This window comes from Coffea arabica, chromosome 6c (assembly GCF_036785885.1).
Source record: "Coffea arabica cultivar ET-39 chromosome 6c, Coffea Arabica ET-39 HiFi, whole genome shotgun sequence".
Lineage (NCBI taxonomy): Eukaryota > Viridiplantae > Streptophyta > Magnoliopsida > Gentianales > Rubiaceae > Coffea > Coffea arabica.
This window is the reverse complement of record NC_092320.1, coordinates 57,128,528-57,144,941: the sequence shown is the minus strand read 5'-3', so window position 1 is coordinate 57,144,941 and position 16,414 is coordinate 57,128,528. Positions and strand designations below refer to the sequence as shown.

The 16,414-nt window shown below is 35.7% G+C and overlaps 1 protein-coding gene across 1 annotated transcript; it reads right to left on the bottom strand.

Annotated features, from left to right (window-relative positions):
* Positions 1 to 14,153: 14,153 nt before the first annotated feature.
* On the bottom strand, positions 14,154 to 14,561 carry LOC113693335 (uncharacterized mitochondrial protein AtMg01250-like). Its single transcript, XM_027211891.1, has one exon. The coding sequence runs from the start codon at positions 14,559 to 14,561 to the stop codon at positions 14,154 to 14,156; it is 408 nt and encodes a 135-aa protein (XP_027067692.1).
* Between the last annotated feature and the right edge of the window lie 1,853 nt (positions 14,562 to 16,414).

Sequence of the window (16,414 nt, the reverse complement as noted above, 5' to 3'; positions counted from 1 at the left end):
TTGCTTCCGATTCAGAGTTTCCTCCATCTCCAATTTTTAGCTTTTCCATTCCTTCACGAACACCTACATCATCATCCTCACACGAACTTTTGAAATTATCATCATTAGTTTCATCAAATGTTATGTGTATGGTTTCTTCTATCACAAGAGTCCTTCTATTAAAGACTCTATATCCTCTTTTGTTCTCACAATATCCCAAAAATATTCTTTCATCAGATTTTTTTTCTCAAACTTACCAAGATGTTCCTTTAAATTTAAAATAAAACATTTACAACCAAAGACTTTGAAATATACAACCGTAGGTTTCTTATCAAAAATCAGTTCATAAGATGTTTTATTCAAAATGGGTCTCAAAAGGATTCTATTCATCACATAACATGCAGTGTTTACCGCTTCAGCCCAAAGGTATTTTGGCAAATTACATTCATTTAACATAGTTCTAGCAGCCTCTTGTAGTGTCCTATTTTTCCTTTCTACAACACCATTTTGTTGTGGAGTTCTTGCAATTGAAAACTCATGTGTTATGCCATTATGATCACAAAATTCTGGAAAATCACAGTACTTGAATTCCGTTCCATTATCACTTCTAATCCTAACAATTTTTAAACCAAGCAGATTTTGCACTTTAGCAAACAATGAAATGAAATTCTTGAAGGCATCATCCTTATGAGCAAGAAATATCACCCAAGTATATCTAAAATAATCATCCATAATCACAAAACAGTATTTCTTACCTCTCAAGCTAGTGATTTGAGTAGGACCAAATAAGTCAAGATGCAAGAGTTCTAAAGGTTTAGAGGTTGATACACACTTCTTTGGTTTAAAAGACACTTTTGTTTGCTTTCCAAATTGACATGCATCACAAATTTTATCCTTTTCAAACCTGATTTTTGGCAAGCCTCTAACCAACTCCTTTTTCGAAATTTCCTTTAGTAAATCCATGTTAAAATGACAAAGTCTCCTATGCCACAACCAATGATCTTCATTTGAAACTTTAAGACATTTGAAACTAGATGAATCAATTTTATCAAGAACCACAATATATATGTCATTAAATCTCTTACCTTTGAACACAACATTATATTTGGAATCAAGCACAATGCATTCATGCTTTTTAAACAACACATTCAAGTCTTTATCACACAATTGACTAACGCTAAGCAAGTTATAACCTAAGTTATCAACTAAGAGCACATTATGAATAAAAGTTTCACCATCCTTACCAACATCACCTATTCCAATTGTCTTAGCTTTCACATCATCACCAAACGTCACCTTTCCACTTGATTTTGATTTTAACTTTATGAACAAAGAGGGATCACCGGTCATATGTCTTGAGCAGCCACTATCAATAAATCATTTGGACTTGTTTGAGCCTTTTTCCTGAAAAGAGAAAGTGTTTGGTACCCTTTTTAATTTTTGGGTCCACAATAGTTAGTATTGTGTCTAACTAACCACATGCATCTCATCCCTTTGTTCAGATTTCTTTTCACATAGCAATCTCCTTTCAAATGTCCTTTTTAACAACAAAAATCACACATAATGGAAGAGTCCTTAACATGTAATGGTTTGACATATCTCAATCCATTTTTTCTATATGTTGTGAAACCATGTGCATTTTTGTTGTGTGCTAATGATCTTTGATGAGCAGTAAGAAAGGTAGATGACATGTTCTTTTTGAGAAAATCTTGCTTTATTGCTTTCAGAGTCTCATCCAAGTTGTCCATTCTTTTCTTCAAATCACCATGTCTTTCCTTCAGCATTTCACAAATACTTGTCTTTCTATCAAGCTTATTTTGAACATCAACTCCGGCTCTTACAAGACATTCATTGTCAGTCTTTAGTTATTTATTTTGTTGAAAAAGACTTGCATTTTCATGAATGAGAAAAGTAATTTTCTGTTTTAACTGCTTGTTTTTATCATACGATTCCTTCAAGGCATTACGCAGTTTTTCAACAAAGGATTCAAGATCATCATCTTCTTCATCATCACTTTCAGATTGATAGTGTATGGAAGTTACCTCATTATCTCCAATAGCCATGAAGGCCATTTGAGCTGATTCTTCCTCTTCTTCAACTTCCCCTTCGGAGTTGCATTCATTCCAAGTAATCTGGAAGTTGTTGAATCTTGGCTTTCGATCAGCTTTCCCATCTTTCATTTTCTTCATGGGGCATTCGTTTGCATAGTGTCCAGGCTGTCCACATTCATAGCATTTGTCCACTTGTTTCTTGTTGAATTCTTGTTTTCCTTTGTTCCTTGCATTTGATAAATAATTTTGAAATTGATTGCTAGGTCATCCCCTTCTAAACTTTCTTTTATTCAAGATTCTCTTGAAACCTCTTGTGATGAGAGCAAGATCATTATCATCACCATCCGAGTCTTCATCATCCAAGTGAGTTGGATCATCTTCACCTTGAGTAGTCTTTAGAGCAATGTTTCTCTTTGCTCTAATATCCTCTTCCTTCTGCACTTTAGATTTCAATTTCAACTCATAAGAGGTTAATGAGTTAATGAGAGATTCAATAGGCACAGAATTTAAATCCTTAGCCTCCTCTATTGCAGTCACTTTATTTTCCCATTCTTTGCCCAATGCATTGAGAATTTTCCTGTTCTTCTCTCCCAAAGTGTACTCTTTGCCCAACACCTCGAGATCCTTTATCAAGTCATTGAACCTGCAATACATTTTGTCAATATCCTCAAGAGGTTCAATTTTAAATGATTCATACTTTGTGACCAAGATAGCCTTTTCTGTTCTCTCACGTTGTCACCACTCTCATGGATTTCTCTTAACTTATCCCACATTTCTTTGGCCGATTTACAGCCTTTTACTTTAATTGATTCATTTGAATCTAAGGCACTATAAAGACCATTCATGATTTTGGCATTCAATGTGAGATTAGTCCTATCGTGAGCATTCATTTCAGTTCTCGTTTTTGGCCGATGCAAACCTGTATCTACATCAAGAAAGTTAGTTTCATGCGGTCCTTCACTCACAATAAACCATAGCTCAATATCAATAGATTGCAAAAAGATAATCATCCTTTCTTTCCAGCTAACATAATTGGAGCCACTAAACATGGGAGGCCCAATAATAGATTGCCCCACAACAAACATAGCATGACTGGTTGTCATCTTTACTCCAAGCCGCTTGAGCTTAATCTCTAGGAGATCAAGCTCTGATACCAATTGTAAGGCCCAAAGACAACCTCAGAGGGGGGTGAATTAGGTTGATTAAAATTTTAATCAAATTTATGCACTTTTCCTTTAATAAAAATTTACCTTCTTTTCTAGTAATGATCAACCAAGTAGATTAGAAGAAGAGAGCAATGTTCATTAGAAAAACAAGTATAGATAAGCAATGATAATTTTATTAAACAAAAAGAATAAGATAGAATATCAAACCGATTGTCTACCAAACTTTCCTCAAACTTGAAGACCAATCACTAGGTTGAGCAACTTTTCTTTGATGAAAGATGATCAACTAGATGTACAATGGAGGGAGCACTTCCTCCTTGCCCTAAACCCCACTTAGTCAAGCTAAGAAGTTTTACAATCACTCAGATAACCCTAAACAAAGCTACACTAATGAAGCTTTCAACCACAAGAGAAATGCTCACAAGAAATTCACACCACTTGGAGAACAAATCTAGTTTTGGAGACTATTTTCTAGCTAAAATATCTCTTGAGATCTTATAAATAAAGTGTGTTAAAGTCACTTCTTGGTTCAAAACAGTTTGTATTTGAAGAGGACAAAAAATGGGCTTCATTAATGCTTCCAACGGATAGAAGGCAGATGAAGAGTCAGCTAGCCGTTGGGGCTGTCGGACGTCCGACGACCAAATCATCGTCCGAACCTATCGTCCGAAAACAGCCAAGTTGTAGTTCGGACGTCCGATGCGTTTTTATCGTCCGACAGCATCAGCGTCCGATCGTCGACAGAGAGTTGGCAAGTTTTCTTGGAATTTTTCGGACGTCCGATGCGGTTGATGTGCGTCCGAGGGGTGCGTCCGATCCTTCCGGACGTCCGACGCTTCCTTATGAGCGTCTGACAGAGCTTCCTTCTTGATGTTCTTTATCCTTTCGGACGTCCGATAGATTCCTTTCGGACGTCCGACATGAGTGTCCTGTTTTTGCTTCTTCTTTTAGTTGATTTTCATTTCTTGACATATTCGTACCTGATTTTTTGATAGGCAAAAAATACTTATATTTGAAGAGAGTTAGATAAACATTTCAAAGTACTTTGTGATCATCAAAACCAAGAATAACACATAGAAAATTAGCTACTGTAATTCGATTTTTTGGCCTAGAAAACCTTCAAACTGGATTTCAATGTATTCATGAATTGTAGATCTATCTCTTATCTTCAAAATGGTTCAAGAATCATCTCAATCTGATTATTGTAGCTCAAGTTATAGCTGAAATACAAAGATGTGTCAAAGCTGTCTATTTTCCTTTTCATCCAAATGAAGTATATTTCCAACTCCTATACAAATTATGGACAAAATGCAAGTAAAAAATGACAAAAATCTCATTTAAACACTTAAGAGTATTTTAAACTAATTAGAGCCAGAATGATCCATTTTCTTCCAATGATATAGCCAAAGTGACTAAAAATAATATAAAATATCATTCAAATATAGTGTAAATTAGTCACTTGTCAATTCCCCCATACTTGACTCAGTGCTTTTCCTCAACCAATTCACACATAATCAACTACAATGATTCAAGAAATGAAATAATATATGCACTTTTTTCAAATTTAATTCCTCATGACTTGGCAAACACTTATTATACAATTATTCAATTTACACTAAATACTCATAATATCATGTAAAGGAAAGATAATTATACCCAAATTTTAACGAGTTAAAATTAATCTCTCACCCTAACCTAATTTCATAAATAAGCAAATCACATAGTCAATTTATAGCTTTCCTCCTCTCAAAATCATCTCTTTTCTCAAAATTTTCAACTAAGAGGGATTTATTCATACTTGATTTTTAATCAAATAGTGAAAATGCCTTTTGACGTAAAAATCGATACTTTTAGGTAAAGATTCCCGATTACTCAACATTTTCACGTATTTAGGTTGCTATGCATACTCTTAATTCAAGCACCTTTTTACACGAATGTCGAAATTTATAGATGCCAATCCCCGGTATTTGGTACAAGAATCAGTGGAGTAGACCAAAAACACTTATTCTTCATAAAAGACAATAAATAGATGTTCCCTCTTAACAAATACACAAAAATAATCAAAGGAAGAGTATAGCCTTAATTGACTATATCAATCACTTACTGGCAAAATTAAATAAAGAAGAGAAATCTCATTACACATGCAAAATTATAGGTATAATTTTCCTCACTTTACCAGATATACTTTCCAAGATGCAAAAATCCTAATTGCATAATAACCATTTTCAAGTCAAATGAGGATTAAATCTTCCAAAATACATATAAAGTGTCAACAAGTGGAAGAGTTAGACACTTAAAGTTGGAACAATTTGGCCCTTTTAAATAAAAGTGCAAAATTTTGAAGAATTTTTGGGCCATAGTGAAATATTGAAAAAGATTTTAGAAAAATTTTGACAGAGTTTTCCCTTGTAACTGGACGAAACTCCCTGCCAACAAACCCAATTTCAAGAAAATTATCCACATGGCAATATTTCCAAGCACAATTCCAACATTTCTAATGTATTTAAGTCCTCAAAATATCATCATATGACATAAAATAGCAAGCCAATTATTCCCCTCCCCCACACTTAAACTTGACATTGTTCTCAATATGAGAAAAGGAAAATAAATAAAGAGTAAAAGAAAATACTGCCCGTATGAACTTGTGTTATCCAAGTCCATGCTCAAATAATGAATTTCCAACCTTAAGAAGTTAGAAAGCACTAAAACCACAACATAAATGAAGATTACTTGGATGAGTTCATACAAAAGAAAAAAGAAAAACCACTAAAAGATAAACACCAAAAGCACTAGGAAAAACAAAAGAAAAATAGCAGCAATGTCAAGTGGTGACGAGCACTCCCTCAAGTAGCCGCTTGGTCAGGTAAAGAGGGTAGAGTCGGAGAAGCTTCAATGCCAAGTTTGGCCTCAATGAGATGAAAACGCTCAGAATTCCGTTTGTTCTCTTGTCTACTCTTCTTCACCTCAGCCTCGACGCAAAGTAGCTTATCCATTATCTTATTGAGAAAAGACTGAGTGTCTTGAGGTGAGGATGGACGACATGAGGAGGACGGATCAGTTGAGACCGGTGGGCTGTTGTCTCGACTCCTTGAGCTTTTTTAATACGTGCAATTTTGGCTTCTTCCTCTTGTCAAATGTCACCTTGAGCATCTCCTTGAGTTGAAGGACCACCCACACCCTTGATCTTCAAAAGAAACTTGCAAAAACCCAATGTGAAGTTGTCCTTCTTATTGAGGCATGTAGGGATAGCATCAGAGAAATCAACTCCAGCCCTTTGAAACACCAAGGTCAAAAAGCGAGCGTAAGGGAATGCATGTTTAACATCATTACTTCAAACCACAACCCACATGTGGTTGGTGGTAATGCTTCCCAATAGAATGCCTTGGATGTTGTGTAGACCATGCTCCATTTTATCCAAGAAATATATGTCATTTGTGCACGCCTCATTGGTACCACTTGCTCTCGGAATTATATTGGAGGCAAAACAAGTAGATGAGAAGACAATGCGACTCCGGAAATGATGAAGTCAACATGGAATATCGCCCAGTCTTACGAGTAGACTTGTACTCAACTCCCAAGCGTACCAGTGCCTCTAGCATGTTCCAAGAGTCCAAATTGCGCGGTTTAAATGCTTTCTTCAAATCAATCTTATACCCAACGTCAGAAACTTGAAGATAGCTTTCCAAATGAGCTCTATGGATTCGAACTCTGGTTCCTCGCACTGTACTTGTAACCACTTCCGTGTCGAAGGGAAAAGTCTGCTTGCCCTCCACATTGGCATAAAATTCTCGAACAAGCTCCTCATAATAAATGTTCAAAATGCTGAAGAAATTCTCCCATCCCAATTTGGTGAAGTAGGCCTTGAGATGGTCGATCTCATCAACATCCGAAGTGACATCCTTCTCCACTAACACCTTAGCTCCCCTCCTAGAATTATACCAAGCTTCGTTTTTGGTGGATGTGAAGCGCGGCCTATCATATGAGACTTGCTACTCTTGTTCCTCTTCTTGCTCTACTTGTTGTTGAGTCTCCTCTTCAGATGATGGCTCGTCTTCAAGCACAAGTCATCTACTTGCTTTTATTTTCATCCGCAGTGGTCTAGAAGTAAATGTAAAGGCTTCTCCTTTTCTCGTGGGGGTGGAGATTTCACCCCGGCTTTCTTAGTGCTAACCATTGTACCTAAATAAAATTATTAAACATTAACTTCAATTAATAGGTACATTATTAAATAAAGGATAACGAACACTTGATCGCATTTACCTTTATCTTTAAAGAGACAAACTCATTAACTTACTTATATAATAAGTAGCAATCAACACCATAAGTAAGTATCAATATCGATTATCAGCAACAAGTACTCTTATAATTTCCCAAAATGAAACATTTAAGCCTACAATGTCCAAATAATTAGAGGTATCAATTAACCAAACACACAACTCACTCCCATCGTAATGACCTAAATAAGCATAATTAAATGCTAAATAGCATCTTAACCATGAGTTTTAGACTTTAAAAGATCATTAATTCACATTTCACCAAAAATTCTAGAATAAACATGCCAAAAATCAAGTGATAAGCACATTAAGCCTAACTTAGCATGTAAATACTCTAGAACAATCCATCTATCTCACATAATTTTCTCCTATCCAATTAGCTCAAGAAATTAGCTAATAATTATTTAGTCTCCTTAATCCTCAAAATTAATTAAAAATTGCTAAATTCACCAAATAATCGCAAACCCATGAGTTAAACATCACCAATAATCATCAATTACCTCAATAAGCACAATGGAAAGCACCAAACTTCACAAAATGAAGAAATTCGAAATTACCCAAAAAATTAGAAAAGAGTGAAAAATGGCAAAATTCAAATGACAACATTTGGTGAGGATTTGTTACCTCAAACTTGTTAATTGATGATTATGGATGCAAATGGTGAAGAAACCCCCAAAAATCTCACTCTAATTTGGCCTCAAATGGAGAGTTCAAAATTTTGAAACCCTTGTTCTTGCCAAACTCAAATCCGAATTAAAACTTGTTTTTGAAGAATTTTAAGCTATGAAATCATCTTTAGAGGTAAAGGGAAGTGTTTTGGTGAAATTAGTTTGAAGATTGGATGGTGAAAAAAGGAATTTTGGTGAGTACTGTGTGTTTTAGGTGTGAATGTGTGTAGGTTGAAGAAGAAAGTAATGAAGAAATGAGGAATTCGTGAGCGGATTCCTCTCTCGTGCGGGTGACTGTCCAGAATCCGGATTTTGGCCGGATTGTCGGCCAGATTCTGGCCAAAGAGCAAAAAAAAAATTTTCGTCCTCCCCTTTATATCCGACCTTGAATCTGCCCAATATTTGGCTGGATTTGCTGCAGAAATTTTTTATTTCTGCAGTTTTCCTCCAATTTTCTACTTGATCAAGTTTCCGCGCTCACTTGGTTTTCAACTGTTTTCATGTTCTTTAAGAAAAATTCACTTTAAACCATAAAAATGTACTTTTCTCAACCAAATGCACTTAGAAACATGAAATCATGCATCAATATAACTATAGCATAAAGCACTTTAAATGCATCAAATCAACATGAAAACTCCCTTTTTTGCTTCAATAAAGACACGTTAGCATTTGAGATCATTTGCATGAATCCTTGCTGTTGCCACCTACAAAACACACAAAAAATACTAATCAAACAACTAAAAGCTACTCAAAACAAGAAATCGTTGGGTTGCCTTCTAACAAGCATTTCTTTATAGTTATTAACTTGACTATATAACCTCATTATCAAGGAGGTTTAGTTAACGAATAATCCACCATTTTAGGTCGTGATGGATCATTAAAAGGTGGCTTAACAATTAGAGCCACGTGTTCTAATGATATGAGAAGTAGAAGTAGCTTACCTATCTCAAGTGAGTCGTAGATATTACCTTGTACGCGTGTCACTTGAGTACTCACCAAATGAACGTCCGAATAACCTTCTTGGGCTATAATGACTTTGGAACCTACATTCTTAACACAATCCTCAAGAGGGATTATTTATGAATCATTTATAATTACCTCTTGAGTTTCAAACTTCATTCCAAACTCATTATCATATGAAATGGATATTTCTTCATTAAAACACACATTAGATGCATCACTTTGATCAAAATATAATCCGTTATCACATACAACATTCCTACCATTCATAATAGGGTCATTTTGCATATTATTAGAAGAAATAACTTCACACAATACATGTAATTGTTCTTGTATTCTACAAAAGTGAGAGGTTAATTCATCTAGTCTTTCCTCAACCCTATCAAAACGATCGGAAGTCGCATTAGCTAGCTTTTCTATGGCTAAATCAAATAGATTAGAAGAATTTTCTACAGCTAGCTCCCAAGATGCATTAGAATCATTAGCTAATGGTTCACTTTCTAATTTCCAAGGTAGAGGTGCATTTGCTAACCTTTCTATTGCCAATTCCCAAGATGGTTTTGATTCATAGTGGACACATTCGGATTGGTAATCATATAAACAAGGAGAAGCACTATTAGTACATTGATTATCCCGACCATAATCACAAGAATTGCCCCAATTAGAATCATATTGATCAAGATAAGGATTACAATGTCAAAATTTATCATAATAATCCTATTTTGTGCTTGTTTACATGTATAAGTAGCATGATAATCTCCACACAAGTCACAAATCATATGATTAGAATTAAAAGTATTAACATTTCTCTTTTGCTCAATCTCATGCTTAATGGTGTCCCATTGAACTTGTAACATTATAACATCAAATTTAGCCTTTAAGCACCTTAAACCATCTTCAAATGGCATACCTTCGATAATTTCTTGGTTATCTCTATTCAAGGAGCTTTGTACGTAGTAACCATCCATTGCCGATCTTCCACTTCTCATGCATTGTACTCCAAATTGACCTACCCTCCTTATTACCTAAAATTGCTTTTAAACAGCTTAAGAGCAAGATTAGTAAGAAGAATAGGTGAAAAAATGCATACACACAATAAACACAAAAATAAAATAAAATTCAAGACTAACAAAACAAATTAGACTCAATTAATACACAAGAAAAAACTACTAAAATGTCTAAACTAATAAAGTTGCTCTTCACGCCGATATTGCCACTAATCTTCCCCGGCAATAGCGCCAAAAACTTGACGGGCTTTTGATACAAGTACAAGTTTAATTTTGAAATATACCCGTTTTGACTGCAAGTATACAGGTCAAATTAGTAGTTTAGGGCAAATATCAGGTCGATCCCACGAGAAAGATTGGACAATTACCGGTACTACTAAAACTTCTCTATTATTTAGACGATCAATGAATTAACAGAAATAAAACTGTGCTAAACTTATGCAAGATAATAACAAATGAAAATTCCTTAGGTTATGGTATTCCTAACTACTCATGCAAATGCTATTTTTGGATCATTGATTACTACTATTTTGGCTAACTATTGCGTAATTTCCTTATGCATGTGAAACCTACTCTCGTAGTGAATTAACTATACTTATAACTAATCCATACCTACTCTCGTGGTTATGAAATTAGTTACAAGTTAATTACCTCTATGAAATTACATGAAATGAATCACCAAAACCACAAAGGTGCACCTCTACTCTCGTGAGTGTACTTTCTAGGTTTAACACTTCTTGAACTAGTGTTAAATTCCAATTTTCATTGAAGATACAACACCTTTAGATAATTACAATTAATAGTACCAAGTTAATCATGATTTAAAGAACTAAAGTGCTAAATAAATTGTTCAAAATAATAGCATCAAATAGCCAAATAACAAACACTAACAATCATAGAAAGTTCAACCAAACCCAAGACATAAACTTTTAAAGACACATAATAAACATAAAATCCAAAACTTGTATATTAACTAAACTCATAATCCAATATAAAAGATAAAGAGTTGGAAAGATAAAGTAACCCTTGTCACATGAGCTCTTTCCTTGCCTTCTTCATCTCCATCTTCATCTTTGCCTAGCTAATAAACAAGAAAGATGAACTACTAGTTAAACTATCCTATCCTATACTAACCTAACACTAAGAAAATGTAAGAACTACATTTTTGTGGTATTTCTTGTACTCTCCAAGCTCTCTTGAATCTTGTAACTCCATGGCTATTTATAGATGATTTAGTCAAGAAATGAGGCTTCAAACATCACTTTTACGGCTGCAAAGTTGTTGTCATACGTCCATTAATAGCTGTGAATTATTGGAGGAGGAAACAAGTTGTGCAAGTGGAGAGCAACCATTTCTGACCAGAATCCAGCCATAATCCGGCCGGATTGCTCCCCTGCCATCTTAGCAATTTTTGTTCAGTCTTCAAGGCATTCCAATTTTGTATCAAATTCAACTGAACTTTTCTCAATGATAGATGCTGAATTAACTTTTAACCAAAACATAAAACTTGTAGCCCTTTGAGTGAGCTTTCCAATGCATCAAGAATCACCTCAATTGGATTTGTGTATCCATAGTAATTATAGAAATACCCTTGACTGCTTACTGCCTTGTCTCAGCTTCGACCATAGAAAATTAGCTACTGTAATTCTGCTTTTTGACCTAGAAAACCTTCAAACTGGATTTCAATGTCCTCACATAAATTGGAGATCTATCTCTTATCTTCAAAATGGTTCAAAAATCATCTCAATCTGATCATTTTAGCTCTAGTTATAGCCGAAATACGAAGATGTGTCAAAGCTGTCAACTTTCCTTTTCATCCAAATGAAGTATATTTCCAACTCCTATATAAGTTATGGACAAAATGCAAGTAAAAAATGACAAAAACCTCATGTAAGCACTTAAGAGCATTTTAAACTAATTACAGCCAGAATGATCCATTTTCTTCCAATAATATAGTCAAAGTGACTAAAAATAACATAAAATATCATTCAAATATAGTCATTTGTCTTTTTTTTTTCCGGAAACGATAGAGATTTTATTGCTAATAAAAGGAAGGTACAATATATGAGCAAGGGCTCAAATTGGACTTTACAAAAGTGTACTAAGACACAGAGGGTCTAGAATCTCCTTATCAAAGTGAAAATGCATTGCTAGCTTACTTAACCTCTTACTTATGCTATTACCTTCAACAGGTAGGCTATCAAATGAGTATCTCCTAAACAAAGAGCTTATGTGTCTTATGTCCTCCAGGTGGCCTGCTATGCACATGTTTCTTGAAGCTTGACATTTTATCAATTGTAATACCTGAGAGCATGATAGTAGAATCTTAATGTACTGCCATCCTTGTGCCATTATCTTGCATAGAGTTAGTTGTAGCGCCAAAAAATGATCCAACATAACAGAACCAGTGCTCCTCTCCTTCAATGCCCATGCTGCACATATCTGGCTTTGGGTGTTTTGTACTGTGATGCCAATTCCCATATTCTACCCTTCAATATGTTGGCCAACTGCAATAGATATGGTCCGCATGTTGTCACTTTCCCCCACCATTTCATCTTGGACTTCTGCTGTCTCTGTTTCTAAGATGCTCAGCTGCTGCTCTATCCGTTGGGCTTGTTGGAATTCCTCCCACTCCTTTACAGCTTTGGTAATTACTGCCATGGGATGCTTATGTTTCTCTTCAAATTCAACTTCATTCCTTGCTTTCCAGATTTGCCACAACATTTCCACAGTCAATGCATATGTTGCATTCCATCCTTACGCCTCTTCACCTCCATCAACATGGTCCACCACCTTCTGAAATCACTTGTCTATTCCGTCAGTCCATCCCACTGTAATGGAGCCATTTGCCATATCAGTGTTGCCTTTCTGCAATGGAAGAAAATATGTTCTATTGTCTCACTGTTGTCCCCACATGTTTTGCATATCAGGTCACCTTTTCCAATTCTTCTAACAATGGTTTCTCTTCCTGGTAATGTTTGGTGTAAGCACCTCCATAAAAACAACTTTTGCTTATGCTTAATCCTCATTTTCCATAGCTGTTTCCATACTTTTTCACAGCCACCTGCCCAACTTGTTTCTCCCCCTACCCGCACGTGTGTTGTGCCTTGCAAATTCTCTCTTGCCAGAGCTTTATATGCTGAACTGACTGTGTAATTTCCATTGTTCCTATTGCTCCAAAAGTAACTATCAGCCCTGCCTGTTATGCTTATAGGCATTTTGAGTATTAACCTTGCTTCATGTTGGCTAAATGTCCTAAAAAGGAGTACTGAGTTCCATCTAAAGTTAGATATCAACTCACTTACTCGACTGATGTTGCATCCTGGAGGTTTAGGGGACTGAATTTTACCATCCCTGCCTTCCTGTAACCATGCGTCCTCCCAGATTCTAATGCTTTTCCCATTTCCAATTCTTTTCCTTGCTCCTTTCTTCACTCCCTCTCTTGCCCCCATCAGACTTTTCCATATCCAGGATGAGTTACACTTTACTTCACAGCTCAATGGTGATGTCTTAGGATAGTATCTAGCTTCATGACTTTACTCATCAATAAATTTGGACATGTGAGGAGTCTCCAAATCTGTTTTCCCAGTAAAGCTTGATTGAAACCTTGGAGATCTTTGAAGCCTAATCCACCAATGCTCTTGTCAGTTGTTATCCTTTTCCAAGAGCACCAGTGAATTTTCCTTTTTCCATTCTCTTCTCCCCACCAAAATCTGGCCATCAATCCATTAATTTCTTTGCATAACTTAACTGGGAGCTTAAAAACCGACATTACATAAGTTGGCATTGCCATTGTTATGGCTTTCAGCAAGACTTCTTTCCCTGCTAGGCTTAACTGTTTATTGCACCAGTTAGAGACCGTCTTCTGACATTTATCTCTGATGAAACCAAAAATTTGGTCTTTCATTCTTGTGACAACCATTGGCAGCCCCAAGTACTTTCCCTGCTTTACCACCCTTATGTTACCTATGATGCTACAGATCTCTCCTTGTTTGTATTGCTCCACATTCTTACTGAAGAAAACTGAAGACTTATCCATGTTAATCATCTAGCCTGATCCTCTTCCATACGTCTTTAATATTCCCATCACTGCTTCAGCTTGAGTTTTGTCCGCTTTGCAAAAGATCAAAGAATCGTCTGCAAAGAAAAGGTGAGTTATTGACGGTCCATGTCTGCTGATTTTCATCCCAGTCAGTCTTTTGTTCCTCTCTGCTTGGGCCAGCAAGTTCAAAAAACCTTCTGAAATGAGCAGGAATAGGTAAGGTGATAGTGGATCACCTTGTCTAATTCCTCTGGAGGGTATCACATAGCCTTTAGGTTCCCCATTGATGTTGAAAGAAAAAGAAACTGTCGAAACACACTCCATTATCCAATTGATCCATGTACTACAAAATCCCATTTTTTCCATGATTGCTTCCAAATATCCCCACTCCACTCTGTCATAAGCTTTCGACATATCTAACTTTAGAGCCATAAAACCTTGTGGACCTTGCCTTTTGTTTTTGAGAAAATGTAAGTACTTATGAGATATAATAACATTATCCAAAATTTGTCTTCCAGGAACGAAAGTGATAAGTGACTAATTTACGTAATAATTGTATGATATTTTATATTATTTTTAGTCACTTTGGGTATATTATTGGAAGAAAATGATTCATTTTGGCTATAATTGGTGAAAAATGTTTTTAAGTGGTTAAATGAGGTTTTTATCACTTTTTACTTGGATTTTGTGTATTTTGACAGTTTTGACACATTTTCGTATTTCGGCTATAACTTGAGCTACAGTGATCGGATTAAGATGATTCTTGAACCAATTTGAAGATAAGAGATAGATCTACAACTTTGGTGAAGACATCTAAATCCAGTTTGAAGGTTTTCCAGGTCAAAATGCCGAATTACAATAGCAAATTTCTACTGGTCGAAACTGGAACAGGGCAATGAGCAGGTAAGGGTATGTCGGTCATTTCTCAGCCTACACAGATCCAAATGAGGTGATTCTTGATGCATTGGAAAGCTAACTCAAAGGGCTACAAGTTTTATGTTTTGGTCAAGAGCTAAATCAGCTTTTATCATCAAGAAAAGTTCAGTTGAAGTTGAGTCAAAATCGGAGCAGAGCTGGAAATGGAACCAGAAGTGACCAAATGGTCACTGTAGCAATCCGGCCGGAATTTGGCCGGATTTGTGGCCGGATTTCTGGCCGGATTGTGGTCAGAGAGGTCTGCTTTTTACGCGGAAAACTCAATTTCACCTCCACCAACTCACATGGGATGCTAGACATGTGAGAAACATCTCCAGCTGTAAAAGGAAGGTGGAGGCCTCATTTCTTGACCATCTTTCATCATAAAATAGCCAAGATTGCAAGAGATGGGAGTAGATAGCAGAGATGGAGTAGATAGCAGAGATGGAGTAGATAGCAGAGATTGGAGTGCATAGCAGAAAAATAGAGAGTGAGCTACGGGAGAAAGCTTGAAGCTGCAGAAATGTAGCTCTTTCATCTCCCTAGTGTTAGTTTAGCTTAGTATAGAGTAGTGTAGCTTTTCCATTCTTGTTTATTATCTAGATTAGGATGAAGATGGAGGATGAAGAAGGCAAGGAAGAAAGCTCATGTGACAAGGGTTGTATTCCTTCCAAACTCTTTATCTTTTGTATTTGATTCCAAGTTTAGTTAATATACAAGTTCTGGATTTTGTGTTCATTATGTGTTTCTAAAGTTTATACCTTGGGTTTGGTTGAACTTTCTATGATTGTTAGTGTTTATTATTTGGTTATTTGTTTGCTATGATTTAAGCAAGTTATTTAGCACTTTGGCTCTTTAAATCATGATTAATCTGGTACCATTGATTGTGATTATCTAAGGTGTTGTTTCTGCAATGAAAATTGAGATTTAACACTAGTTCAAGAGGTGCTAAACATAGGGAGTACACTCACGAAAGTAGAGGTGCACTTATGTGGTTTTTAGTGATTCATTTCATGTAATTTCATTGAAGAAATGAACTTGTAACTAATTTCATAACCATGAAAATAGGGATGGATTAGTTATGAGTATAGTTGATTCACTACGAAAGTAGGTTTCAAATGCATAAGGAAATTACACCATAACTAGCCTAGATGTAGTATTCAATGATCCAAATATAGCACTTGCATGAGTAGTTAGGGATACCACAACCTAAGGAGCTTTCATTTGCTATTTTCTTGAATAATTTTAGTAGGTTTTAATTTGTTATAATTCATTGATAGTCTAAATAATAGAGAAACTTTAGTAATACCGGTAATTGTTCACTCTTCCCTGTGGGATCGACCCGATATATA